Below are 27,422 nucleotides of genomic sequence, written 5' to 3'. Positions count from 1 at the left end.
ATACATACTAAATACCCCTACCGTATCCTCTCCCCCTTTTGAGTTAGCCCAGTGATGATGATGACGACGGTCAGGACTGTTTGTTGCATATATTACTTAGATGTTAAAACAAATTACTGGTGGGAAGTCAAATCATGTCAAAATAGCTGACTCAAAAATTCTCACTTTGCATATATGTTTACTTTCAAGTCTTACTCAAGCTGTTGTATCCAGGCCTAGCCAGTTAGCAGTTGCTGTTTTCTATCCTTCAAGGTTCCATCTGTTCAGCCCTCATCCTCTTTGGGAAGCTCCCTTGGCCTCTTGTACCACCATGATTGTGTTACTCAAGTCTCCTTGGTGTTCCATATACAGTTCTAAACCTACATTTTATGAAAATTACCAATTATGTACTGACAGAAAGAAAGAACTGTATGTTTATTTTGAGACAGGCACTTTGTGTATAGCTCAAGCTGGCTTGATGGTGCTATCTTTGCCTTTTATTTTTTTATTTAGTTTCAGTTTTATGGGAGACAGGGTTTCTCTGCATAGCACTGACTATCTTGGAACCCTCTCTGTAGACCAGGCTAGCCCCAACCTCAGAGATCCACCTGCTTCTGCCTCCAGAGTGCTGGGATTAAAAGCATATGCACACCAATCTTTAAGAGTTCAAGGCCATGAATCCTGCTCTGCCACCTGGCTACAGCTATACCGGCCTCCCCTACTACACAGGCGTGCCCAGTGCCTTCCAGTATGGGCCCACTATGTTTGTCCCTCCAACCTCAGCGAAGCAGCACGGTGTGACCCTCAGCACTCCCCCGGCCCCTTTCCAGCAGGCCAGTGGCTATGGGCAGCACACTTACAGCACAGGTTATGATGATTTGACCCAGGGGACAGCGGCAGGAGACTACACCAAGGGTGGCTATGGTGGATCCTCTCAGGCACCAAACAAGTCGACTGGTTCTGGGCCTGGCAAAGGAGTATCAGTATCTTCAGGCACTGGCTTACCTGATATGACTGGGTCTGTCTACAACAAGACACAGACTTTTGACAAGCAGGGATTTCATGCAGGGACTCCGACACCTTTCAGCCTGCCTTCGGCCTTGGGCTCCACTGGGCCCCTGGCCCCTGGAGCGGCCCCTGGCTATGCACCTGCCCCATTCTTGCACATCATGCCGGCCCACCAGCAGCCCCACTCACAGCTGCTGCACCACCACCTACCGCAGGATGCCCCGGTGAGCGCAGTGATGGAGGCAGCCTCCCCACTTTGGGCCTGGGGTTCTGTTCCAGCCTTTATAGCCTTTTCTCCTCTTCCTCCTCAGAGTGGCTCTGGTCAGCGCAGCCAGCCCAGCTCCCTGCAGCCCAAGTCTCAAGCCTCCAAACCCACCTACGGCAACTCTCCATACTGGACAAACTAGACCCTGAAAGGAGAGGGTGGGCTCTTGGGCAGGGTATACTCTGGGTAGGAGAGAACACATGGAGCACATTTCTAGGAGCCCGGTGCCCTTCCTAGAATTCTGAGACATAACTGTCAGCTGAGCCTCTGTGGGAAGCCTGCCTCCCAGACCCACTATTGTATGTAATGTATTTATGTATGTATTTGTAAATGTGATAGAAGCCTGGAGGAGCTGGGCTGTGGCTCCGGGTGGCATCCAAGTGTGCTCTCCCCGTCTGGACACCTTTACTATAGCCAAGTAGGCCCCACCCCCACCCTTCTGCCTTCAGACCTTCCATGTGGCCCCAGCTCAGTGGGCTGCTGGGTGTCCCACTGAAGGACTGGTGGTTTGGGGCCCGGTCAGTAACAATGAAGAATCACGACTTATTCCCTGTGAACCATTATGTTTTTCCCTCTGTAATTACTTCATACTTGTTTTTGAAAAACTAATCCTTTTGTCATTTGTCATGGTGCCCCTTCCAACAAATCTTAATCTGGAAATAAATGACTCCTGTCCAGCATAAGCCTGGTGCCTAAAACACAGCAGGGGCTTCTGCTTTGGGTCTGGTTCTGCCCTACGGACTTGTCTTTTCTAACCAACCATTTTTTAAAAAAAAATCTGAACTAGGTCTCAGAGATGTTCAGCTAGTCGGCTCCCTTATAAAGAAATCAAAGACCTGCTTCCATCTCAGTGAAAGCCTGTCTCAAACAAAGGCTCCTCTATACCACCTGTCCTGAACCAGGTGGACAACTGATTCAGGGTTTTCTCTTGCCCAAACTCCACCTAATAAAGTTCTGAAAGTAAAAAAAAAAAAAAAAAAAAAAAAAAAAAGAGTTCAAGGCCAGCCGGGCGGTGGCGGCGGCACACGCCTTTGATCCCAGCACTTGGGAGGCAGAGGCAGGCGGATTTCTGAGTTCGAGGTCAGCCTGGTCTACAGAGGGAGTTCCAGGACAGCCAGGGCTACACAGAGAAACCCTGTCTCAAAAAACCAAAAGAAAAAAAAAAAAAGAGTTCAAGGGCAGAGGGATGGAAAGATGGTTCAGAAGACATGATGCTCCTGCAGAGGACCTAGGTTTTATCTCCAGCACCCACACAATGGTGCTGTGTGCACCATCATACACTGTTGAAATCACTGTGTTTATGTGTACAGCTGCCCTGCTGTATTGAGAAGATAATGTTCCCTTGTAGTTATAGACCAACACTCTTACACTCTTTCTGCCTTCTCCTCTGCAATGATCTCTTCACCTTGGGAGGAGGGAGTGAGGTATATATGTTCCATTTAGGGCCGAGGATTCTGCAGTCTCTCTGTTCTGTACCTTGGCCACTGTACATCTCTGCATTGATCACCGTATAGTGCAAGTAGAAGCTTCTCAGATGAGAGATGCATTCATCTACAGGTACAATGATAAGTCACTAGGAGTCAGTTAAATACTTTGTTCACTTAGCACTATAATAATAGTAGGTTCTCCACTAAGGCCTATGATCTGTCTAGCTGTGGGTTCTTGGCCCTTACAGTGGTGTCACGTATGGGTTTCATCTTATGCAGTAGGACTTAAATCTGATCAGAAAGTGGATGGTTACTCTCCTGATGTTCACGCCACTATGACATCAGTGAGTATGTTTTCCCAGGCCAGCCACTATTGTGTAAGGTTCATGTCTGGATATGACTGAGGATTATTTTCCTCCTCCAGTAGGTGATACCGCCTTCTGGTGCTGTGAAAGCTAACCCGTAGCAATAAAGCTTTGAGGTACCAGCTTGATTTCTCTGCAAGGACTTCAGTATGTGGTATTTTCAGCATTCGGATCTTACTGTCACATCTGGGGGATAACCAAGAGTGACAATAATGCTGTATGTATATGAGTGCTTTATTTGCATGTGTGTGAGTGCACATGTGTGTGCCTGCTGCCCAAAGAGGCCAGAAGAGGGTATCTGATTCCCTGGAAAAAGTTACAAAGGGTAACAGAGGGCCTCCATGTGGGTGCTTAACCACTGAGCTGTCTCTGCAGCCACATTTACCTTCTCTTTTGCTTCTGCTGTGTGAGGACACAGTGTTTATCCTCTCTGGAGGACACACTAAAAAATGTCATTTTGAAAGCAGAGTGCAAACCCACACTAGACACCCAGACTGCCAACTACTTGATCTTGGATCCTTCAGCTTCCAGAACAATGAAAAATAACTCTCTGTTATCTATAAATTACTCAGCATTGGGTATTTTATTATAGTAAAACAAGCTCAGACAGGACCATAGAAGACATATAGCTTAGGTGGTCAGGTATAGTGGTGCACTCCTTTAATATCAGATTTGGGAGGAAAAGGCAGTAGACATCTGTGAGTATGAGGCCAGCCTGGTCTACATATAGTGAGATCCAGGACAGCCAGTCAGGAAGGGAATAAAGAGACTCTGTCTTACAAAACAAAACAAATAAAAATTCTTGTGTAATTTTTTTTGTGTAATTCAGAATATGTCTAACCATTGGTAATAGTGACACAACTGGAGAAAAACTATCCAAGTAGCAGCTGGTTGCATAAGAACAGGAAAGCTTCATTAGAATGGATGTTACCAGCTCTCAGTTTCAGTAACAGCTACCTCAAGATTTACCTCGTTCTCAACAGTTAGTCCAAAACAATTGAATCAAACAAAGCAACCCTATAACAGTGTTTTAGAATGAAGTCAGGACAGGAACTCAAGGCAGGAACCTGGAACCTGGAGGCAGGAACTGAAGCAGAGACCATGAAAGAGTGCTCCTCCCAGGCTTGCTCCCCATGCCTTCCTCTGCCTGCTTCCTTAGCTAACCCAGGATACCTTTCTAGGGATGGCACCGTCCACAGTGAGCTGGACCCTCCCGCACAGTCATTCATCAAGACAATGCCCCAGCCCCCAGTTTTGCCTTCAGACTGATCTTTTTTTTTTTTTTTTTTTTTAAAGATTTGTTTATTTTATTTATATGAATGCATTGTAGCTGTCTTCAGACACACCAGAAGAGGGCATCAGATTCCACTATAGATGGTTGTGAGCCACCATGTGGTTGCTGGGAACTGAACTCAGAACCTCTGGAGGAGCAGTCAGTGCTCTTAACTGCTGAGCCATTTCCCCAGCCCCTTCAGACTGATCTTATTCAGGCATTTTCTCGACTGATGTTTCCTCTTAAATGGCTCTCTAGCTGGCATCAAGTTCATCAAAATCAAACAAAATCTATCTGTCTATATGATATAGATATATGTCATATCTACAGAGCAAATTCCAGGATAGCCAGGCTCGAAAAAACAAAAAAAGACTTGGAGATAGATAGGTAGATTGATAGATGATAGATAGATAGATAAATAGATAGATAGATAGAGAGATAGAGATAGAGATAGATATATGTGTGTATGTGTATATGTATATATGAGAGAGAGAGAGAGAGAGAGAGAGAGAGAGAGAGAGAGAGAGAGAGAGAGAGATCTTTATGAATTCAAGACCAGTCTGGTCTATATAGCAAGTTCTAGGCCAGACAAAGTTACAGAGTGAGATCCTGTCTCAAAAACTGAAAAAACAAAAGAAAGAAGAAAACAACCAGAATCCAACAGGGAGCTCTGGTTTAATGGAACCATTTCCTACTAGTTAATAAGTAATGTGGGAATAGCCAGATAACTAGATATAAATCAAATAAACTGTGGCAGTCTCACAAATCCTGCACTAGAAAGTTCTAGATGTTTAAATGAAAAAAATCAAAACCACAAGATAGAAGAGGTGTTGATAAACTATATAATCTGGGAGTAGATGAGAGCTTTCTAAGGATAGTGGTGGTAGTGAACACTGGAGATTCCACACTAAAATCTTCATGCTGACACAGGCTGTAATCCAGGCTCTGGGGAGGCTAACATAAGAGGCCCTTGAGTTCATGACCAGATTGGCCAACATACTGGGTCTGTGTCTCAAAATAAGCAAGCAAATAGTTTTCATTTGATTCCCCACGCCAAAAGAATTAAAATTCACAAAGATGAAATGCAAGTAAAATTTTCAGTAAGGCCAATGGCGATTATGGGCTCATGCCTGTAATCCTAGCACTTGTGAGACAGAGGCTGGAGGATCAACATGCACTGAAGGCCAGCCTAGTCAACACAATTTCCAGGCTAGCCAAGGCTACACACTGAGACATTCTTTTAAAAGACAACAACAGCACAAATGAAAGACCTACCCCAAACTCAACTATGAGTTGAGGCACACATAGAACGTAAGGCAGGATGACAAAGGCTAGCACAGAGCAAGCGAAGAGCTAATCTATTGACAAGAATGAGAACAATGGGGTGAAGCAGCTGGAGCTGGAGAGGATTATCTGCTCTTACACACAGCCTGGATCTACTTCCAGCACCCACATGGTGGCTCACAACCTTTCATAGCTGCAGTTCTAGGAATTCCAGAGACCTCTTCAGGTCTCTGCTGGCACCAAGCATGGTGCACATATAGGCAGACAAAACACTACTATACATACAATAAATTTAAAATTTCTAAAGAAATAACTGATTTATCAGAAAAGAAATTAAAATGCCCAGTAACCTATTAAAAGTATTTATATCTACAGTATTAAATATTAAGTTTCAAGCCCAGGACAAATGGCTGAGGTACCTATTTAACATATCAAAGTGGACCTGGCCCCCAGCTTCTCCCAATGTCCCTTAGTCCGTCCATGTTACAGGTATGGCTGGAGCAACCCTAATCATTACACTGAACTCTCTCCAGCCAGGGGCTGGGCTGCCCTTCCCCTAGAGGTTCTTCCCTGTGCCATCCAGACCTCCTGGTTTCCCACCCCTTTGTACCTTTGGCCACCTGGTGGCTGCACATGACTCCCCTCTGTCTGCCCTTCCCTTGTCTCTACGTGGCTCAGGCTTGTGACTACTACAGACTTTCCCGGATGTGTTTGCCTCTAGCTATATTTACCCTTTTATCTACAATAAATTTTCTCCTCCTCCATACCTAAGAGTAGTCTCTTTTTTCTTTTTCTTTTCTTTTCATTCATTAAGTGCAATTTTAAACAATAAGATACCATTTTGTACTAGTCAAATTATTAAACTTTTAAACACATAAAACTCATTGTTGATAAATATTTGAGAAAATAGGCTTTGTTGTTGTTTATTTGTTTCAAGACAGGGTTTTTCTGTAGAGGTAGCAGTATTTGGTTTTGTTTTTTGCTTTTTCAAGAATTTATGTGGAAATTCCTCTGTCTTATTCCTCCTCCTTACCATTCTTTTGGGGTTTTGTTTGTGTTTTGTTTTGTTTGTGTTTTGTTTTGTTTGAAACTAGGCTGCCTCATGCTTGTAGAGCAGACAGCGATAGTGCCAGTGCTGGAGCTACTAGTGTGTGCCAACGCACCCAGCTTCTTTTGAGAACTGTCTCACTTGCCGTTTGTTGACTGGACTTATTTATTTATTTTAGTGTTTCCAGTTCTTATACATTGGAGAGCTGACAACGATTTCCTTCCACTCGGTGGGCTGCCTTCTATCTGCAGTTGTTTTCTTTATTACAGGAAGCTTTTGAATGTGATTTAATGCCCTCTGTCAATTCTTGTGCTGCCTCGGAAACTATGGGAGCTCCCTTCACAACCCTGCCTATGGCTAGCTCTTGAATTCTCCTCTAGCATTCCAAAGTCCCAGTTCCTACATGAAGGGCTTTGGTAAGTACTCAATTTGGTTTTATACAGGACAAGAGGGGCCTATTTTAGCTCTTTTATATGTAAATATCCAGTTTCCTCAGCATCATTTGTTAAAAATGTTGACCTTTTTTCCAATGTATATTTCTGCCTCTTTTGTCAAAAGTCAGATGGCTGAGTTGGGCATGGCAAGACACACTCACAACCCAGCTCTTGCTGAATAAAGCTGCCCTGGAGAGAGCTGGCTGTGCCTCCCACACACCCACTGGTGCTCTGGAAAAGGCCCAGTTGGGTTGTAGGGAATCATAAGGAAAAGAACCAGGAAAGAACTTGCTACCTCCCCTCCCCCACAGGCCACAACTCTGCAGGGAACATGGCTCCAGCCCTCCCCTCCCAGTACAGCACTTGCTGGAGCCAGAGTTTGAGAACTTCACCTTTCAATTCTGTGAAACTGTGCCAGCTTCCCACTCCATAAGAATTCTTCTAATTTCTTATTTTCAGTTATATGATTTCCACATCTGCCCATGTGTCTTGGGAGGCTTTTGCTTTTGTCTGTGTACTGCTCGCTTCAGTTTTAGGAACACTCTGCATGTGTTCACCCAGCCTCAACAAATCATGCGTTACTACACACCTTCCACCCATGCATTTGAATGCTTTTTTATACTTCATGTATATCTCATACTTTTCTTATTACTGTATCTTTTCCTCTTTCACCCTTAACGCTTCCTCCTTTTTTTTGTTTTAAAGATTAATTAATTTTTTTGTAACTTTTTTTTCAAAACCTTATCTTTAATGATGGCTCTTAAACACTTTAATCTTCCTTTTAGGCCATCAACCACCAAACCACCAAAGGTAGTGCAAAAGAAAGGATATGAGGGAGTGGACCTGTTTAAAATGGTTCTTTGGAGCATTTGGAACTCCCATCTGTGTTGTCTGGAAATCGACAGTTCAGTTCACAGGTCAGCAGCGGCAGCTCGATCCACTCACAAACACTTCACAGATACACCAGCAGTCCAGTTCAATAGTGTCTGCGATAGCAAACATGAATCAGCAGCAGTGGCACGATATAGCCAGGCCTCAGCCTTAGCTTGAGTCAGCAGGAAGAACCAGGAGGAACAGCAGAAGTTCTAGACTGTGCCTCTCTCAGAGAAACAATTAGTGAAGCCGTGAGACCCACAGCATTCTTCTTCATGTGTTTTCACCAAAGAACCCTTAAGTTTCCACTTCATTTTCTAGATTTATTTATGTATGTGTTTGCCTGCACATGTGCCTATGTAATATGTGCGTAAGATGCCTAAGGAGGCCAGAAAAGGGAAGTGGACACCTGCAAATGAGAATGGCCCCAATGAGCTCATTCGTTTGAACACTTTGTCAGGTTGGTAGAACTGTTGGAGAAGGATTAGGAGGTGTGGCCTTGTTGAAGGAGGTGTGTCACTGGGGATGGCTTTGAGATTTCAAAAAATCCATGCCTTTCCCAGTTAGCTCTCTGCCTCTTGTTTATGGATCAGATGTAACCTCGCTGGCTACAGCTCTAGTGCCATGCCCGCCTGCCTGCCTGCTACCCGTGCTGCCAAGCTGGACATGGACTTTGGCCCTCTTAAACCATGAGCCCCAAATTAAATATTTTCTTTTATAAGTTGCCTCAGTCATGGTGTCTAGCACAGCAATGGGAAAGTAACTAAGACCCCTGGAACTGGAGTTACAGGTGATTGTAATCCACTATATGGGTACTGGAAATCGAACCCAGGTCTTCTGGAAGAGCAATCTGTGTTCTTAACCAGCACCCCCCCCCCCCCGCTCTCTCTGTCTCTCCGTCTCTCTGTCTCTGTCTCTGTCTCTCTCTCTTTCTTTTTCTTTCTTTCTTTCTTTTTTTTTTTTTTTTTTGAGACAGTCTTTCTACACAGCTCCAATTGGCCTTGAACTCATAGAAATCCTCTTGCCTCTGCCTCCCTAATACTGGGATTTAAAGAATGTGCCACCACAGTTGGCCTTTTTATACTTTTTTGTTTGTTTGTTTGTTTTTTGAGACAGGGTTTTTCTGTGTAGCCCTGGCTGTCCTGGAACTCACTCTGTAGACCAGGCTGGCCTCGAACTCAGAAATTCGCCTGCCTCTGCCTCCCAAGTGCTGGGATTACTTTTTATACTTCTTAACCTTCCACAGGTTTAACAATCTCTAAATCCCCTTCTACCTCAAATTCTTTCTTTCCAATACTAATATAATGAAGAATCCTTATCTTTACCAACCCTACATCCCTCCTGCTTTTAATTTTATGAACTTAAATGAAGTACACTCCCTAAGACCCTTGGTTGTTTAACCTTCAGCAGTTCCTGAAGCCCAGAGGGCCATTGTTACTAATTGGTTAGTACAACTGGTGCATTAAAGCACAGTGCAATCCCATTGCACACTGGGAGTATCCAGAAGCCGAGGTTGTTCTCTCAGTTATCATCCTACTCATGGGGGGATAGAGCTTACACCAGGCATCCAGAGTTCCTGAACTAATGAATTATTTTCTGAACTATGCACTCAACTCAGCTATATTCAAGTCCCATGTAAACGTAACAAATACTCCAACTGAAATAATATAGCTGACTTTTAAAAATGAACCAAGCAAGGAAACAACACCAGGTGCATAAATCCCAACTCGATAACACAAGAAACATAAAAACCCAAGACAACATAACTCCTCCAAAAGTTATTTTTGTTTTGCTGAATTGACATGTTGTCAAACTGCCTGCCATATATTTCTGCTTTTACCCACAATTACTGCTGCTCTCGACCTTGCCCTAAGAAGCTTCTCTCTGCAGTGGGCAGCAGTTAACACAGAGATTCATGACTGGTCAAAGTGCTGAGACCAAGTGAGAGCTTAGTGCTAGGTCCTTAGTGGGACGTCTGTATCAATCCAATGGAGACTCGGGGAGTATCCTGAGAGCATAAGAGCCGGAGGCAGGTGGGAGTGCTGCAAGTGAGATGCTGCCTTCCTGACAGGACATGAACTTGTATACTCGCTTCAGCTATCCTTGCCAGCAAAGGATCCAGGTCACGCAACATTCCAGCAAGTAGTACTAGTTGGACTCAGTGTGTTACAAAACAAAACAAAACGAAACAAAACGCAACCCCCAAAAGGAGAGGACTTGAAGCAGGAAGGGAATGCACTGAGGGGAGTCCTTGGTGGATCTGGTGGTGGTTAGAGAGAGAGAGAGAGAGAGAGAGAGAGAGAGAGAGAGAGAGAGAATGTGTGTGTGTATGAAATTCTCAAAGAATAAGCAATACATACATGTATGTATGTATGTATGTATGTATGTATTCATATGCTACATATGCTCTTTGACATAAATGTAAAAAGAAATTTTTTTGGTAAAACTCAACATCTCTAGCTAGAGAGATGACTCAGTGTTAAGAGGTACATACTGGTCTTCCAGAGGACCCAGCTCAGTTTCCAGAACCCACATCAGGTGGCTGACAACCTCCTATACTTCTTTAATAACTGTGTACACACATGATATAAATAAAAGACACAGAGACACCTAAATAAAAAATACATCTTCCTTTAAAAAGAATTCAAACATCTCTTCATAAGAGCTCTAAAGAAACCGGGACTAGAAAGCTCAAACTTCATCACAATAACGGCTGCATCACTACAGAAGTACAGACACTTGAGGCTGTTGTGAGCAATTACACAGAAACTTGGGAGCCAGAATTAGCACATGCCAGTAAGTCAACACTTGGACAGTAAAGGAAGAATGAGGTGTTTGAGGCCATCTGTGGCTGCATGGAGAATTTAAAGCCAGCCTGGGATACATGAAACCCTGTCTCACAGAAGGAAGGAAGGAAGGAAGGAAGGAAGGAAGGAAGGAAGGGAGGGAGGGAGGGAGGGAGGGAGGGAGGGAGGGAGGGAGGGAGGGAGGGAGGGAGGCAGAGAGGGAGAGAGGGAGGGAGGGAGGGAGGGAGAGAGGGAGAGAAGGAAAGAGGAAGGGAGGAAAGAAGGCAGAAAGAAGGGAAGGAGAGGGAGGGAGGGAGGAAGCAAGAACTACAAAAAATGGGTGAATTCTTACAAATAGTACCCACCACGATTAAATCATGAAGGAATAGGGGGCTGGAGAGGTGGCTCAGTGGTTAAACATGTGCTGCTCCTCTAGAGGACCCAAGTTCAATTCTTAGCACCGACACCAGGTGACTTACAACCACCTGTGATTTTAGCTTTAGGGATCTAACACCTCTGGCCTCTGCACACACACACACACACACACACACACATATGTGGCATACACACACACACACAAATGATTTAAAATAAAATAAAGCTTTAAAACCATGAAGAAATAGAACAGACAAACCAATAATGACCTATGAGCATGGACTATGATATATGTTAGTTTTTTTGTTAACTTGACACAAGCCAGAGTTCACCTAGGAAGAGGTGACCTCAGTTAAGAAAATGCCTCTCTCAGATTTAGCGGTGCCAATCCTAGGCAGGTAGGCGGTTCTGGGTTGTATAAGAAAGCTGAGTGAGCCTCTGCCTTTGAACGCTGGGATTAAAGGTGTGCACAACCATAACCAGGCTATGCTTCAGTGTTTGTTTTGAGATTTATTTATTTATTTTATGTATGAATGCTCTATTTGTACATATACCTTAGTGCTAGAAGAGGGCATCAGACCCCATTACAGATGGTTGTGAGCCTCCATGTGGTTGCTGGGAATTGAACTGAGAACCTCTGGAAGCAGACAGTGCTCTTAACCCCTGAGCCATCTCTCCAGACCCTCTGGATCAGTAATTTTGCTTCTAAGTTTCTGCCTTAAGCTCCAGGCCTGGCCTCCCTTTGTGATGGACTGTGATTAGGATTTGTAAACCAAATACTCTTTCCTACTAAATAAACCCTTTCCTTGCCAAGTTGCTTTGGTGATAATTGTTTTATCCCACAGACTGAAAGCAAATTAAAACAAGATTGACATAGTGATGAAGCTTCTTCCACTGAGAAACGTAAAGGGTAGGGCTCTGCTGCTGAATCCACTGAGCATTTGAAGAATCAATACAAATCTTCCTCAAGCTCTTCTAGAGACATAGAAGAGGGGAGAGCACTCTCAAACTCATTGTACTTATTTTTAAATAATTTTCCTTATTCTTGAGATCTTCATATATGTGTATAATGAAATATGATTGTATCCGGCCTTCGTGTCACTCCTCCAGCCCCCTTCATATGCCCCCCCAACTCTGTGTCTTTTTTTTTTTTTTTTTTTTTGATAACCCACTAAGTCCTCTTACTGTTTGTTGCCCATGGTATAGGACCATGGTGTAGGCTAACGCACTCGAAATAGGATTCTCCTTCCCGACAACTATTAACTTCAAATAGTTTCCCAGTCTGGTGGGCCTAAAGGACCTGTCCCCCATCTGTGCCCATTTAGACTGGCTTGATCTTGTTCAAGTAAGCACAGTGGTTGTTAGTTCTTGGGTGTGTGATTGTGCCATGTCCAGAGCACAGCACTTCCCAGCACTGCTCATCTTCTGGCTTTTACATCTTTCTACCTCTTCTTCCATGGTTCACACACTTTCTATGAAGCCAAAATTACCCTGTTAACAAAGCCAGACAAAGATACTACACCAAACAAGTATAGGCTAATATCCTTGGTGACTATAGAGGCATACATTTTCAACAAAATAGTGGCAAACTGAATTCCTTGGCACATTAAAAGGGTCATTCACAATGGTGGTGGCACGTGACTTTAATGCCAGCGCTCGAGAGGCAGATCTCTGTGAGTTCAAGGCCAGCCCTTGTTTACAGGGTGAGTTCCAGGACAGCCAGGGCTACAAAGAGAAACCCTGTCTCAGAACAAACAAACAAGCAAACAAAAATTAATCAAACAACAACAACAAATGGGTTATTTAGCATGATTGAGAGGAATTTATTCCCAGATGCAAGGATTAACAAAAATCAATCTGTACATTATGCCACATGAACAGAGCAAAAGACAAAAACTGTATGATCATCTTAGCAGATGCTGAAAAAGTAATAGAAAAAAAAAATCAACATTCTTCCACAATAAAATCTCCGTGAATTAACGTCAGTAGTTTTCTCTGTGAAGGGGCAGGCAGTAACATCCCAAAGTAAACTTGCAAAAAGGGGAGCGCCCATTTTTTTGAGGGTGGAGAGATGACTCAGGGGTTAAGAGCACTTTTCCCTGCAGAGGATTTGGGTTCGGTTCCCAGCACACACACACTGGCTCTGAATTGTCTGTGACTCCAGTTTCAGAGAGGATCAGATGAGGACATTGGGCACATGCATGGTGCACATACATATATAAAGGCAAAGTACACATTAAATAAATAATAAATAACATTTAAAAGAAAGCTTTTCTCCATCATTCTCCCTTCCATCAGGACCTCAGTGCCCCACCCTCCCATCCTGCCCTCACTCTCACCCCCCCCCCCCAACCTCTTCTCCTACACTTTCCACACACTCTTGCTCATCCCAGATTCTAGCTTCTGGGGAGCTTTCTGGCAGAGATAGTGGTGGGGACGCTGAGGCCTAAGAGCCCAGTGCTACCCTCTTACTCACGTTCTCTACAAGGCAGTTTAGTAAGAACCCAGCAGTCCGAGCTGGTCTGCCATCTTCTCCTCTCATTGGTGCATTGGGGTTCTGCATGGATTCCCGCAGTTATTAAGAGATGCAATTATTAAAAGGAGGGCTTGGTCTGGGGATACTTTTGATTTTTAAACTGTGCAGTGTTTAAGGAGACTGATTTGCTGTCATCGATGCACTAGTAATAAATCCAGAAGGGGATCTAAAATGTAACGTGTATTAAAAATCCATTTTAATTAGCATGACAACATATTGCAAGCCAATATTATAGGCAAAGAACACAATGTAAAACAAAAATAAAAGGTGTTCTGTGCTAGAAGTAAAAGTGAAAGAAACTTTCCTTGGGCCGGCAAGATGGATCAGCAAGTAAAGGTACTTGCTGCCAAAGCTGGTTAAATCCCTGGGCTCTACGTGGTGGGAGAAGAGAAGTGACTTCTGAAACTTGTCCTCTGACCTCCACCTGCACACTCCCCACGGACAAATAAATATAAATAATGGGAAATTTTTCAAAGAAAGAAAGTGCCCTGTCCTCTTCTGGAGGAGAGAGATTATAATATATATAATATATATATAATTGTGGTAGTGTAAATTAAGATCGTTGCTGGATCAGTCTGATAGTGTAAATTAAGATCACTGCTGGATCCCTTCCTGAGCTTTGCAGTATTGATGCCTGCCTGAGGGAGACTTCAAGCAGAGAACGATGAACCTGACACGTAGCTGTAGTAGGATGGTGTTCTTGTCCTTCCTTGTCCTCCCACCGAGGTGACGGTGACACACTCTGGTCATACTCCTGAATGTGCTGGTATACTGTTGTCTGCACCCACTGTAAAGTGGATGTCAGCCTGTCACGTGTTTTAAAATAAGAAATCGTCACCACGGAAAGATCTTTGGACTCTGTTTTTAAAACCTCTACACCATGACTCAGAGCCTACCGAAGAAGCTGTACAGCGGGCTTCAGCACACGCAGGTCGTGCGCGCATGCGCACATGCACACACATGGAAGGACGCCGCAGATGAGATGAATGAGATGACTCACTGATGCTACGAATCCTGGATAAAATGTTAAGAACAGGTTGACTTTATCAAAGTATCAGTAGTACAGAGAGAACACTGACACTGCAGAAACAAACAAGGAAGAAAGCAATAATCTGTAAACAGGAGATGTTTATAGCTTTAGGCTTACAGTTAACACTGAGATCTGTTAGTAACTGCTTTTACATTATGGAATGTGTAAATCAAAGTTTATTTTATTTTATTTTATATTATTATTTTTTGAAATGGGGTCTCACTATGTAGCCTAGACTGGCCATAAACTCACAATCCTCCAGACTCTGGAGTCCTGGGATTATAGGCATAAACCAACCCTAAACGAATTACTTTGATAACTGTGTGTAAAATTGGGAATCAATATATTTGGGTGGCTGTCTCTGGGTTCTGTTCTATTGACTCATTTGCATATGCATATATAAATTTATTTTTAAAGATCTGAGGCAGGCAGATCTCAGTGAGACCAAAGCCAGTGTGGTCTACATAGTTACTTCTTCCATGCTAGCCAGGGATACATAGACCTTGTTTTCAGAAGAGGAGGAAGAGAAAAAACAAAAAAGATTTCCCACTATTTCTGGGTTATGTTACAGTCCTTACAGTAATAGGACATTAATCAATTACTGTGGCTTTACAGTACATTTTGAAATCATGTAGTGTCAAGCCTAAAATGTTGTTCTCTATAGTTCCTTGAGATATTCTAGGTCCTTCAATTTTTTTCCCATACACATATTTATTTTATGTGTATGAACATTTGCTCAAATGTATGTCTGTGAACTACATGTGTGCTGGGTACCCAAGGTAGCCAGAAGAGGGTGTCAGATCTCCTGGGGACTGTAATTACAGATGGTTGTGAGCCCCCATCTGGGTGCTAGGACACATCTCTTCAATCCACTTTCTTTTCATTTGAATGATGAAACCCACTACTTTGTATGCTAACTTAAAAACTTAATTAGAAAGAAAAGGCATTTAGGAATTGGGAGAGGGGTAAATATGGTCAAAATATATTGTCCTAGACCTCTCACTGTAGACCAAAGCTGGCTTCAAACTCATAGGGGTTCATCATCTCCCAAGTGCTGGGATTGAAGATGTGTGCCACTATGCCTGGCATTGTGATCTTTCTTTTATTTTGGGGGGGGGGGGGGAGTTGAGACAGGGTTTCTCTGTATAGCTCTGGCTGCCTGGAACTCACTCTGTAGACCAGGCTGGTCTCGAACTCAGAGATCTGCCTGCCTCTGCCTCCCAAGTGCTGGGATTAAAGGCGTGCACCACCGCCCCGCTATTGTGATCTTTCTGCCTGCCCATTTACACACCATCCTCTGCCTCCTGGTTCTGAACGACACAGAAAGCAGAGACTGCGAGCAGAAGGGAGCTGTCTGTCAGTTGCGAGACTGAGGAAGTCACTCTAAACCGCAGACTCACGTGGCCTTCAGTGACTTGGTCAGAGTAGCATAGGGTCAAGGACAGGCAAGAGATCACACTAGCTCTTCCTCCCTTAATGATAAGTGCCACTCTTCAGGGACAGCGAGTAAAGGGTCCAGCTCAAGAATATCATCCCTGGTTGTGCTTTTACTGGATGACTCTTCTCATTTAAAAACCGTCAACTGGGAGCTAGAGCGGCGGCTCCGTGGTGGAAGCACACACTGCTCTTCCAGAGGACCCTCATGCAGATCCCAGTAACTCCAGCTCCAGGGGATTCAACACCCTTCAACGCCCTTCTCTGGCTCCTGTGGGCCTTCTCACATAATGGACACACACATACACAGAAATAAAAACAAAAAAAATAATTATTTCTTAAAAATAAATAGTCAACGTAATTAATTCAACTTGGAAGTTGGCAAATGCAAAAGTAGGGACAGTAGCTTTTCACCATGGACACTGGGCAGCTGGTCAGAAGCAGTAAGTGAGTGGGGGATGGAGCAAGCCGCTGCAAGCTGAGCAGAGGTTCAGCCGCTGAAAGCATTCACTGGTCTAGATCCCTGCACCTACGCCGTGCAGCTCACAACCGCCTGTAACTCCAGCCTCGAGAGATCCAGTGCCGTCATTTGGCTTCCGTGGGTACACAACATACACATATACATACATGAAAATACATCTTTTTAAAAGAAAAGTAAGTAAGGGAGCTTGCCACCAAGTTGGCCAACCTCAGTTTGTTCTCCAGAACCCACATGGTGGAAAAAAAAGAACCAGCTCCTGCAGGTTGTCCTCTGACCTCCACGTACACACCAAGGAATGTGTGCCCAACCCACCACACATAAATAAATAAATAAATAAATAAATAAATAAATAAATGTGATACATACCTAGAGATAGATAACAGATATATAAAGCTGGAGTTTCTCTGACTCAGAAAATAACTGCACCAATTCAGAGTTTAACAATCACCAAGTGACTTTTTTTGGAAGTAACTTTTTAATAAAGATTTATTTATTTATTTATTGTATATGAGTATACTGTAACTGTCCTCATACACACAAGAGGAGGGCATCAGATCCCATTACGAAATGGTTGTGAGCCACTATGACTACTTGGAGAACAGTGTTCTTAACCACTGAGCCATCTCTCCAGCTCTGGAAATGACATTTTAAACTGAGAATCTAACAAATGTTCTAGTTATATTTCTTCAACCCAAACCACAAACTGTGTCACAACTGAATCTCTAGGTAACATGTTTAAATCCAAAAGGTTAAATTGGCGGGAGGGGGTGTGTCAAGAGGAGGCCTCAGATTCAGTTAAGAGAGTCCAACTTCCAAACTAGTCCTGGTGAGTGTGTGGTCCTAGCAGTTGGTATGCTGACTCAGGAGGAGTATGATTTTTTTAGTTAATTGGGATACATAGTAGGACTTTGACTCAAAAACCAAAATGGGCTGGAGAGCTCGCTCTTCAGTGAAGAGCACTTGCTCTTACGAAGGACTCAGGTTTGTTCCCAGCACCCATACCATATGGTATGCAGATGGCTCATAAACCATCTGCAACTCTGGTTCCAAAGGATCTGATGCTTCTGACCTCCTCAGGCATCAGGCACACATACACATAAAAGAAATCTGAAGTGCATACCACACACACACACACACACACACACACACACACACACACATGGGGGTGGGCAATGGAATGGCTCAGCAGATAACAGCACTGACCACCAAGAAGACTTGGGCCCTGGACCCACATGGTAGAAGAATGAACTATCATGCAAGGATGCCTTGGTATACAAGGTCTCATGCATGTACACACACATATATGTGTGCGCTTGAACAGACACACATACATGTACATACACACACACATAATAGATTTTGCAAAATCTATTACAAAAATGAGGTCCTATAGTTCAGTTTTGTTGAAAAGTAAAAGAAACTGTTGCTCTTGTGAGAAGCCTCAGAGCAACAGTGTGGATTTGGCACCAGCCCTGTCCTAGAGACGGCAGCATGCCGGACTGCGGCCGCACCAACTGTCTGCCGGCAACAGTGATAAGCCAGCAGTGCAGCTGGTGTTTGAACAATGACGCAATGCAGCGCTCTGCACATGTTTCCTCCTCTCCAGTATGGTCATTTTATTTCAAGGGATTCTGTAAATCTCAGGAGACCCTTCCCCCCATCCTCTTGGTAGCAGTACCCATTACATGCTATGTCAAGCAAACCTTTGATGTGTACATAATTTGCAGTCAGAGAAACCTTAAAAAAATGTCGCTTGCTAAATTTTCAGGAATTGCTGGGTTCACATGGTGTTGACACCGGTCAATTTTCCCTTCTTCTCACCATCCTCTGGGCCATCTTTGTGGCAGATATACCACGAATTGGTCTATTCCATTCCAAAAAAAAAAAAAAAAAAAAAAAAAAAGCCCCAGCTGCCCTTGACCTGCTTCTTCCACCTCCCAATTCAGAAAACTTTTATGTGTACCACCACACCCACTAAATTACCTTTTGAAATATTGCTTCCTTGACATTTGGTAGAGTGAACTGGTAGCCATGCCTTTAAACACCCATCCCCAAATCTTCCAACACAGTCTTGATGGTCACAGACTGTTGGTCAAGTTCCTTCCATCATCTCAAACGTTTCTTCACTAGAACTCTGCAGCCTAATTGAAAGCGTGATGCTCAGTCAAGATATCATGAGGTTGATGCAGGCAGGGTCCCCATGAGGGCAAGACAGGAGCCTGAAGACACAGGTACTCAAGAACTTCTGAATATTTTATATAAATTTTATTTGTTTATATTCATTGTAGTAAGTGATGTGTATAATTTTGATACAAGTATATCATGTGCTTTGACCACATTTATTCTCTACCCTCCTCTCTCCATTTCCCCTCCCTCTATTCCTGTTCATTTCTCCCCATCTTCTATCTTCATGTCCTCGTGTGTGTGTGTGTGTGTGTGTGTGTGTGTGTGTGTGTGTGTGTGTAGAGAGAGAGAGAGAGAGAGAGAGAGAGAGAGAGAGAGAGATATAATTTAAAATCTGGGATCTATGGATGAAAGAAGGCACGTAACATTTGTTTTTCTTTGTCTCACTTATTTTGCTTAATTTAATGACGACCACATTGCATGCATCAGGGTATCACCATGTAGCTGAGGCTGCCTTTAAACTTGATCCTCCTTCCAAGTGCTGGGATTAAAAGTATTAGTCACTATGCCTCACAGAAAATAACCTTAATATGAAGAACAAAAGTGTCTGTTTTGGGGCTGGAGAGATGGCTCAGCAGGTAAGAGCAGTGACTACTCTGCCAGAGGTCCTGGGTTCAATTCTCAGCAACCACATAGTGACTCACAACCATCTGTGATGGGATCTGATGCCCTCTTCTGGTGTGTCTGAAGAAAGTGACAGTGTATTCATATACACTTTAAAAAAAAAAAAAAAACTTTTTTAATAAACTTTTTTTTAAAAAGTGTCTGTTTCTAATAAGAAAATAAATTATATTTAAAATAAAGTATTAGATCAAAGCCATAATTAGTCTTGACTGGTGAGTCCAATTAAGCAAGAGCAAACCTTTCTAGATTTTTAGTCTCTATGAAACTAACAGTTCTTGTAGACAGTTGCAAAAGCACCTCCAGACCAGAAGGTGTGATTCACAGGGTGAGCTTGGGAACATGCTTGGGCCGCAACACCCCATAAAATGCAGCTCTCTTTTTTTCCTAAAGACACATGAGGCAAGAAGATCATCTGTGGTGGTTTGAATATGCTTGCCCCAGGAAGTGGCACTATTAGGAAGTATAGCCTTGTTGGAGTAGTGTGGCTTTGTTGGAGGAAGTGTGTCACTTTGAGGATGGGCTTTGAGACTTCCTTTGGGCTTCCTAGCTGCTTGGAAGCCGTTCCTGTTTGCTTTCAAAGCAAGGCGCAGAACTCTCAGCTTTTCCAGCACCATGCCTACCTGGATGGTGCCAAACTTCCACCTTGATGATAATGGACTGAACCTCTGAACTTGTAATCCAGCCCCAGTTAAATGTTGTCCCTTATAAGAGTTGCCTTGGTCATGGCGTCTCTTCACAGTAATGGAAACTGTAACTAAGACGTCATCCCATTGATTTCCAGCCCCAAACCCTCCTTAGAGCCTCCTTCACATCCTTGTTTCTCAAAGAGTAGATTAAGGGGTTCAGCATTGGGATCACCACTGTGTAGATCACGGCAACTGTGCGGTCCTGGGTCAAAGAGTAGCTGGACCTAGGACGCAGGTACATAAAAAGTGTTGTGCCAAAAAAGAAGCACACAGCAGTGAGGTGGGAAGTGCAGGTGGAAAACGCCTTGAACCTGCCCTGGGTTGAACGCATTTGTAGGATGGCGATGAAGATTAAGAAGTAGGAGATCAAGATGGTGAGAGTGCAGCTCAAAAGGTTGAAGCCCGCAAAAATGAAGAGCAAGATCTCACACAGCGAAGTGTCCACGCAGGACAGGGACAGGATGGGCGGTCCATCGCAGAAGAAATGCGTGACCACGTGAGCACCACAGAAGTTTAGATTGAAGATGCAGCTTGTATGGATAAGAGAGTTGAGAAACCCTGCGCTATAGGAGCCCACGATCAGAGAGGCACAGACGTTGGGAGACACGATGGTTGGATAGAGAAGAGGATTGCAAACGGCTACATAGCGATCATAGGCCATGGCGGCGATGAGATAGCACTCGCTGGTGGCGAAGCCCGCATAAAAGAACATCTGAGCCATGCAGCCAAAGTAAGAGATTACCTTTCTCTCAACCAAGAAGTTCATCAGCGTCTGGGGGACCACCGTGGAAGAGTAGCAGAAATCCAGGAGTGAAAGGCTTTTGAGGAGGGAGTACATGGGTGTGTGCAGAGTGGCACTCACATGGATGAGAAAGAACATGACCAGGTTCCCCAGCACAGTGATGGTGTACATGACCAGGAACGCCACAAAGAGCAGTTTTTGCAGCTGGGGGTCACTGGTGAGGCCCAAAAGCTCAAACTCCATCTCCTGGCTCAGGTTTGTTCTTTCCATATTTGTTCAGCTCTGGGGTACAGACAGACTACAGACGTGAGACTGAACACTTGGGGACTCTCACCATTTGCTCAAGCATTCCTGAGATTAGGGTCTTTTGAAGAGATCTGGCTTTGTAGACGGGACTGTCATGGGAGAAGACCTTCTCTTCTTGATCGGTTGGTTGATCAGTGAGCATAACTTGAGAAGCAATGGGAAATATAACAACTATATGAAATATCTTTGAGATTATAAAAATTCTAAGTAATGAGACATTCACTCTTTGAATCCACATTTAGTGTTCTGTCTACATGACTCTGTGTTCCCTCCTAAGCAAGTGTGGACTGCCTGGTGGCAGGGCGGGGGAGCTCATGCTCTATGGACAATACATTCTGTGTAAGCACAAAATGGGCAGAGGCTTTATTGCTATCCAAGTGTGTTGTCTGTGGGACAGACCTAACGTCGCTGGATTTCAGTTTTCTTATCTGTAGAGTAAGAACAGCAGTTAACCTAAAATATCGTGAAGACTGAGTTAGTGAGACACAAAGCACTTGAACACAGAGCGGCACACTGAGAAAATTCAAGGGATGCTTGCAATGGTGGTTCTCACAGGGCAGGCAGACCCCCCACATAAACACATTTAAAAAGTGAGATAAAACAATAACAAAATGTAACAAAACCTACCAGCCGCCAGTGGTGTGGATAGGAACACACGTTTCGAAGCAGTACTGAATAGGCTTTCAAGGAAGCTGAAAGAGGTTCATCGGCTCAGGTTGAAATGCACTCCTATGGGTTCAGCATAATCTGACTCTAGTTACTGCTGTTTATACAGACGCTGGTAGCTGAGAATACAGAGATATGGGGGTGATGTAATGAGCAAACTGACATTGTGGACTAGGGGTCATTCAACAAGGGAACAAATCCACCCATGTTTATGAAAGTTTCCATCATTTTCAATCGCCAAAAGCACCCTGAGTTCTAGAGCTATTGATAGACAAGACCAAGCCCCCTCTAAGGCTAAAGTCTGTAAAAAAAAAAAAAAAAAAAAAAAAATCTTTCCTATTTAGAGAGTGTGTCTTGTAAACGTCACCCTATCCCTGCTCTGGCTCCTCTGCTCTCACAGTCTGGAATTACCTCTGGGTCCTAGAGTGGTTTCAGTACCCAGTGCTTTGTTGAGGACTCAATTTTGCAGACTCTGAAGCCAGCAGACATGACTAGGTAGGACAAAAACAGCCAATATGAGCCCTTCTCCTAGTCTTTCAGGAAGTAAGAAGCACATCTGTGAAAGATAGATGTTGGATGATTCAGTCCAGAGTTGTACTGAGTGTGTACCAAGATGTTGGTTAATCCTGCTGCCAGAATTTCCAGGATCTTGAATCTACCCGGGCAGAATATTCTAGCTATATAGGTAACTGAACTTAGCTATGGGTAAGTAACTAAAAGACCATGTTTATCAAGGGAGGGCTGTGTGTGATCATAAGAAAAGTATTTGGGGGGGGGGGGGCTGGAAAGATGGCTCAGCATTTAAGTGTGCTGAATTCCAAAGGATGTAGGTTCGGTTCTGAGAATCCATTTCAGACAGTTCACAACCACCTGTAACTCTAGTTTCAGAGGATCCAATGCCCTCTGCTGACTTCCATGTACAAAAATGGCATACAGTCTTACAGAAACACATGTATGCATGCATGCATGCATGCATGCAGCAGCAGCAGCAGCATTGAAACCACTTTGGGTAACGCCCAAAGATGATAACACACACTAAAATCAGAGAGCAGACCTGAACACAGAGCATCTGGAGCAAGTGAAGCACAGTGTGTCTTGACTTATTTCAAGTCACTGGGATGTAACACTAAGCTACCTTAGCCCAATAGTGGCTACTTTATAATGAACTCTGCAGAAGACTAAAGAATGTGGGGCTCTGGAGTTGAGCCGATAATGCTGTCAACCCTTTTGGGGTCAAAAATCATCATAACTCAAAGACAAATCACAGGACTTCAGAGAAATAACTGTGAAATTCCAGGCTGGAAATAACTTACACGAACTTGAAGAAAGTCAGCAGCAGGTCATTAAGGGTAGAGAACCAGCTTGGCATCGTCTCTCCTCAGGAACCTGTTTTAGTTCAAGTAACAGACCTACTCCTCTGATTAGAAAAATAGACAAAACCGGAAAACAAAAACAAGTCAAAACTAGGAATGTGCCCAATGTGGGGGTAGCGCAGATGAAGGGCACCCTCCTGGGATAGCATGCCTCCACTGTGGCAGGTATCCTCCCTCTCCCTCTCTTCTTCTCCCTCTTCCTTTCCCTCTCCCTTTCTCTCTTTCCTCCCCTCTCCCTCTTTTCTCCCCTCTCCCTCTACCCTTTTATTGCTTACCAGTTTTCTCCAATCTGCACTAAATTAAAAATCCTCCAGAATACAATGAATTAGACAAAAAACAGATTATAGAGAAGTTTATATCTAACATGTTTTTGAAATATTCTGTAAATGGCAGTTTATACCTTGAAAGAAGAAAATCCAAAGTAAGTTTTTTTTAATATTTATTTTCATGTTATGTGCATTGGGATTTTGCCTACATATATATTTGTGAGGGTGTTGTTGGATCCTCTGAAGCTGGAGTTACAGTCAGGTGTGAGCTGCCATGTGGGTGCTGGGACTTGAACCTGACTTCTCAACTTTCCCCTGAGGACCAAAAAGTGAAAGGATATATAAAGGACATGCTTAAGATTCTTAAGAAATGGTGACTCTCAACAAAGGGTAGCTAGATAGCCTTACTATATGTAAGATGCCGGTTTCAACTGCAGGAAGTCTGAACCAAAAAAATCTGATGATTTTACAGCAGGTGATCTTTGAACTTTAAGGAGCACTAAGGCCATGAGGCGCTTACATGAGGACCGGACCTCCCTAACCACATATTCTGTCCTAACCTGCTGGAATTCTCTGTGTCCTGATAGCAGTAGAATGGCTGACCTGAATGGTCTCTTCCCTCCTGAAGATATGCCAGTAGGTAATAATTCTTAGACAGCCGGGCTACCTTGTGGTCATCAAACTCCAGATGAGATGTTCTGTAAGCCAAATCCTAGTACCTGATTTGATGGTACTGGTTTTGCTCTGGAGCTCTGAGCACAAGCCTTCCAAGAAAGAACAACGAAGACAGGCGGACTCTCTGTCCATTGACTAAATATGGGGATCTCATGGGGGTAAGGAGTGAGACAGCCCCCTTCTCTGTGAACCCTCACCACCAGTCTTTCATGGGCCAGAGACTCCCCAGAGCCATCTTTCCCTCTGGGCAGCACACAATGGGGATGAAGTTTTCATGATGGGATTTTAGGAGGCAAGTGAGAAAGGGGAGTAATTGGTCCCACAAAGACCCATTAAAGTGTTTGTATCTATCAGAGTCTCTGCCCCCAGGAGTCAGGTGACTGAGAAACTGGGGTTGAGGGAAAGAAGCCCACCAGGATCCCTGGAAACTTGTGGATCATTACCTCAAGGAAATGCTTTACCTTATCTAAACATAGAGCTACAGATTATTATCTGTGTTTACTCTGTAATAGAAAACTAGGTTTTCCTACTAGGACTGTTAACCAGTATACACCTGTGCTTTAAATCCTATCAACACAAACTTTCTGTTCATCACGATGGTATTAATAGTACAAGTTAGAACTAGCTACTTAATTTCCACATGTTTGGGGATTTTCTAGCGACCTTTGGTTATTGGTTTCCAATTTAATAGCACCTGGTCAAGAAAAATACTTTGCATAGACTTGAATGTTTCTGAATTCATTGAGTAAAATACAGCCTATGTTGCTGGCTATTCCATGTCCATTTGAGAAGAATATATTCTCCTTTGTTGTGGAGTACTCTGCAAATGTCACCTAGCTCAAGTTGGTTGATAACATGGTCTAAGCAAAACATCCACTCAGTCTTTACACTCCGCTTCTTCTACTGGTCATTGAAAGGTAGCATATTAACATTTCAATAATCATGGATGTCTTACCTTTGACACAGTGTCTCACTAGGTAACCCTGGCTGGTCCAGAATGTACTAGGTAGACCAGCTAGTCTCAAACTGATAGAGAACAGTTTGACTTTTCCTCCAAAATGTTAGGATTAAATATGTGTGCCACCATCCCTGGCAATCAAGGATTTATTTCCATGTTGGTATACTGTATTCTGAAGTCTCATTACTAGGCACCTCCTGATCATCTTTCCTCTGGATAAACTAAGAAATCTAGAGCCAAATGTACCAGGAACCCAAATAATGCCAGCTCCAGGGGCATCTGACACCTAATTAAAATAAAAATACATTTTTAAAAAGTGTTGTTTATTTATTTGTTTGTTTGTTTTTTAAAGACAGGGTTTTTCTTTGCAGCCCTGGCTGTCCTGGAACTAGCTCTGTAGACCAGGCTGGCCTTGAACTCAGAGATCTGCCTGCCTCTGCCTCCGGAGTCCTAGGATTAAAGGCATGCGCCACCACCACATGTGGTGCTGATATTTTTTTATTTTGGTTGTGAGCCTAGCCTTTAATGCTGAGTCATCTCTCCAGCCTGACACGTCTTTATTTTGAACCGTACTTTGTCGGATATTAATAGTCACAATAGGTTTATTTTTGACTAGTGTAATGCTCCATGACTCACTGCTGGACTGTTTACATATTTATAATGAAGTGTATCACTGGCGGAAAGTGAACGACTGGCTCTTCTGGCAATGGGATATTCTGAAAGGATCTCTAACATTCTAAGAGACTGAAACTTTCGCTGGACCTCACAGCCACCTTGAAGTCACTTGAGACTTCTACCCTACTGTGTATTCCAACTGTCTAATCTGCCTTTAAGAGAATAGTGTAGCAACCAGCCCTACTTGCCCTGGATTTCCTGTGTGGTCTTTACAATCTGAGCTGATGCCTAGCTGCAATTGTAAGTGATATCCTTGTCCATGCCCTGACCCAGAACGATGCATCTGCATCATTTGCTGAAAGCAGCAAACACAGAGACTGAAAGTAACTTCCTAAAATCTACCATATGGGTTAGAACAACCATTTACGGATATTGGTTGATAAACAACAATGTTTGTTTTCTGGTCAATTGGGATCAGTTGGAGCCAGTGATTCAATCCCTTGTAAAACTGTTAAAGATTTCTGTAAAGTATCCATTCCTTCCCCTTGTGGTGCTTTCTGTGCTATTCAATGCATACAGATAAAGCCTTTTGTGAGGGACAGGCAGTCACAACACTCACAGACAGATACATAGACACACACACAGCTCATAGCACGCACAGATTGTGTGTGTACAGACACACACAATCACACAGACGCAGACACAAAGTCATGCAACAGACAGACAGGACATAAGACATGGGAAGCATGAACTGCAGAATTTAAATCTGGGCTCACTCTTGAGTAAACTACTCCAAGCAGAAGTGTTTTTTTTTTTTTTCTTTCTTTCCTTAATGTAACACTGATGCATTATCAGTGACTCAGAGTCAATCTCTAATGCAAATAATCCTCACAGGATCTTTTTATGTGTGTGGGTGTTTTATCTGCATGTATGTCTATACACAACATCTGTGCCTGGTGCCTGAGGAGCCCAGAAGAGGAAGCAGTTGTGAGCCACTATGTGGATGCTGGGAACTAAACCTGGGTCTTCTGGGAGAGCAGCTAGTGCTCTTTACTGCTGGGCTACCCCCAGTCCCTACAGCCAGTTCTTACTTGACATGGATTTGAGTTTGTGGTCCTGCCATGTGCTGTGGTTTCCTGTTCCTCCTCCTCCTCCTTCTCCTCTTCCTCCTTCTCCTCTCTCTCCTTCTCTTCTTTCTCCTCTTTCTCCTCCTCTTGCTCCTCCTCCTCCTTCATCTTCATCTTCTTTGTTGTCTTTGTCTCCTTCCCTCCTCCTTCTTCTTTTCTCCTTCTTCTTGTTCTTCTCATTTTCTTCTCCTCCTCCTCCTCCTCCTCTTCTTTTTCTTCTTTTAGATTATTACTTTTGTTAGATTTTACATTCTCTTCTGCTTTGTGTCTGTAGGCTTGTGTCTTTTGTTACTTTATTTGCAGTTCATAATGTACATCTGTACCGTCCCAGTCACCTCATGGACACGTCCTTCATATAATTTAGGGTTCTCCAGCCGTGGGCTTTTGCCTCTCTGCTTCCAGTCTATGTCGTTATTACACATAGATCTTCTGTGCCCTAAATCTCACAATACATTGTTATGATTTCTAAAATGTAGTTTAAAATCAATGCACTTTTTTGGAAAGGTGTTTATCAAGTTAAGTTTAGAATTCTGGATGCAGCTTTCTCCCTTCAGTGTGTATAGATCTGTTGTCTTCTTGCTGGCTCTGCTCCCAGTGAGAAG

General features: G+C 43.5%; 2 protein-coding genes across 3 annotated transcripts; one reads left to right on the top strand and one right to left on the bottom strand.

Moving 5' to 3' along the window:
• The first annotated feature begins 653 nt into the window (after positions 1–653).
• Positions 654–1,629, top strand: LOC117705876 (ubiquitin-associated protein 2-like). Its single transcript, XM_034498629.2, has 2 exons — positions 654–1,211; positions 1,299–1,629. The coding sequence occupies exons 1-2, from the start codon at positions 654–656 to the stop codon at positions 1,392–1,394; spliced, it is 654 nt and encodes a 217-aa protein (XP_034354520.1). The 3' UTR covers positions 1,395–1,629.
• A 17,077-nt stretch (positions 1,630–18,706) lies between these two features.
• Or5au1 (olfactory receptor family 5 subfamily AU member 1) lies at positions 18,707–24,286 on the bottom strand. Of its 2 annotated transcripts, XM_076930490.1 has the most exons (4): positions 24,113–24,286; positions 23,120–23,223; positions 21,768–21,925; positions 18,707–21,284 (listed from the first exon to the last, which is right to left on the bottom strand). In XM_076930490.1, exon 4 carries the CDS (start codon positions 21,102–21,104, stop codon positions 20,169–20,171), a length of 936 nt encoding a protein of 311 aa, XP_076786605.1. In that variant the 5' UTR covers positions 21,105–21,284; positions 21,768–21,925; positions 23,120–23,223; positions 24,113–24,286; the 3' UTR covers positions 18,707–20,168. The 2 variants fall into 2 exon arrangements, with proteins under 2 accessions (XP_076786605.1, XP_076786606.1); XM_076930491.1 differs by lacking the exons at positions 23,120–23,223; positions 24,113–24,286 and adding an exon at positions 22,218–22,495.
• Positions 24,287–27,422: the final 3,136 nt, after the last annotated feature.

The sequence above is a fragment of the Arvicanthis niloticus genome, chromosome 3 (assembly GCF_011762505.2).
Source record: "Arvicanthis niloticus isolate mArvNil1 chromosome 3, mArvNil1.pat.X, whole genome shotgun sequence".
Classification (NCBI taxonomy): Eukaryota; Metazoa; Chordata; class Mammalia; order Rodentia; family Muridae; genus Arvicanthis; species Arvicanthis niloticus.
This window is presented reverse-complemented; position numbering and strand designations above follow the sequence as displayed.

What these genes read in the sequence shown, in the direction of transcription:
- LOC117705876 (XM_034498629.2), top strand. Translation starts at nt 654, where the DNA reads ATGAATCCTGCTCTGCCACCTGGCTACAGCTATACCGGCCTCCCCTAC. An exon ending in ACCTACCGCAGGATGCCCCG is followed by an intron (nt 1,212 to 1,298) that starts GTGAGCGCAGTG and finishes CTTCCTCCTCAG; the next exon opens with AGTGGCTCTGGTCAGCGCAG.
- Or5au1 (XM_076930490.1), bottom strand. Translation starts at nt 21,104, where the DNA reads ATGGAAAGAACAAACCTGAGCCAGGAGATGGAGTTTGAGCTTTTGGGC.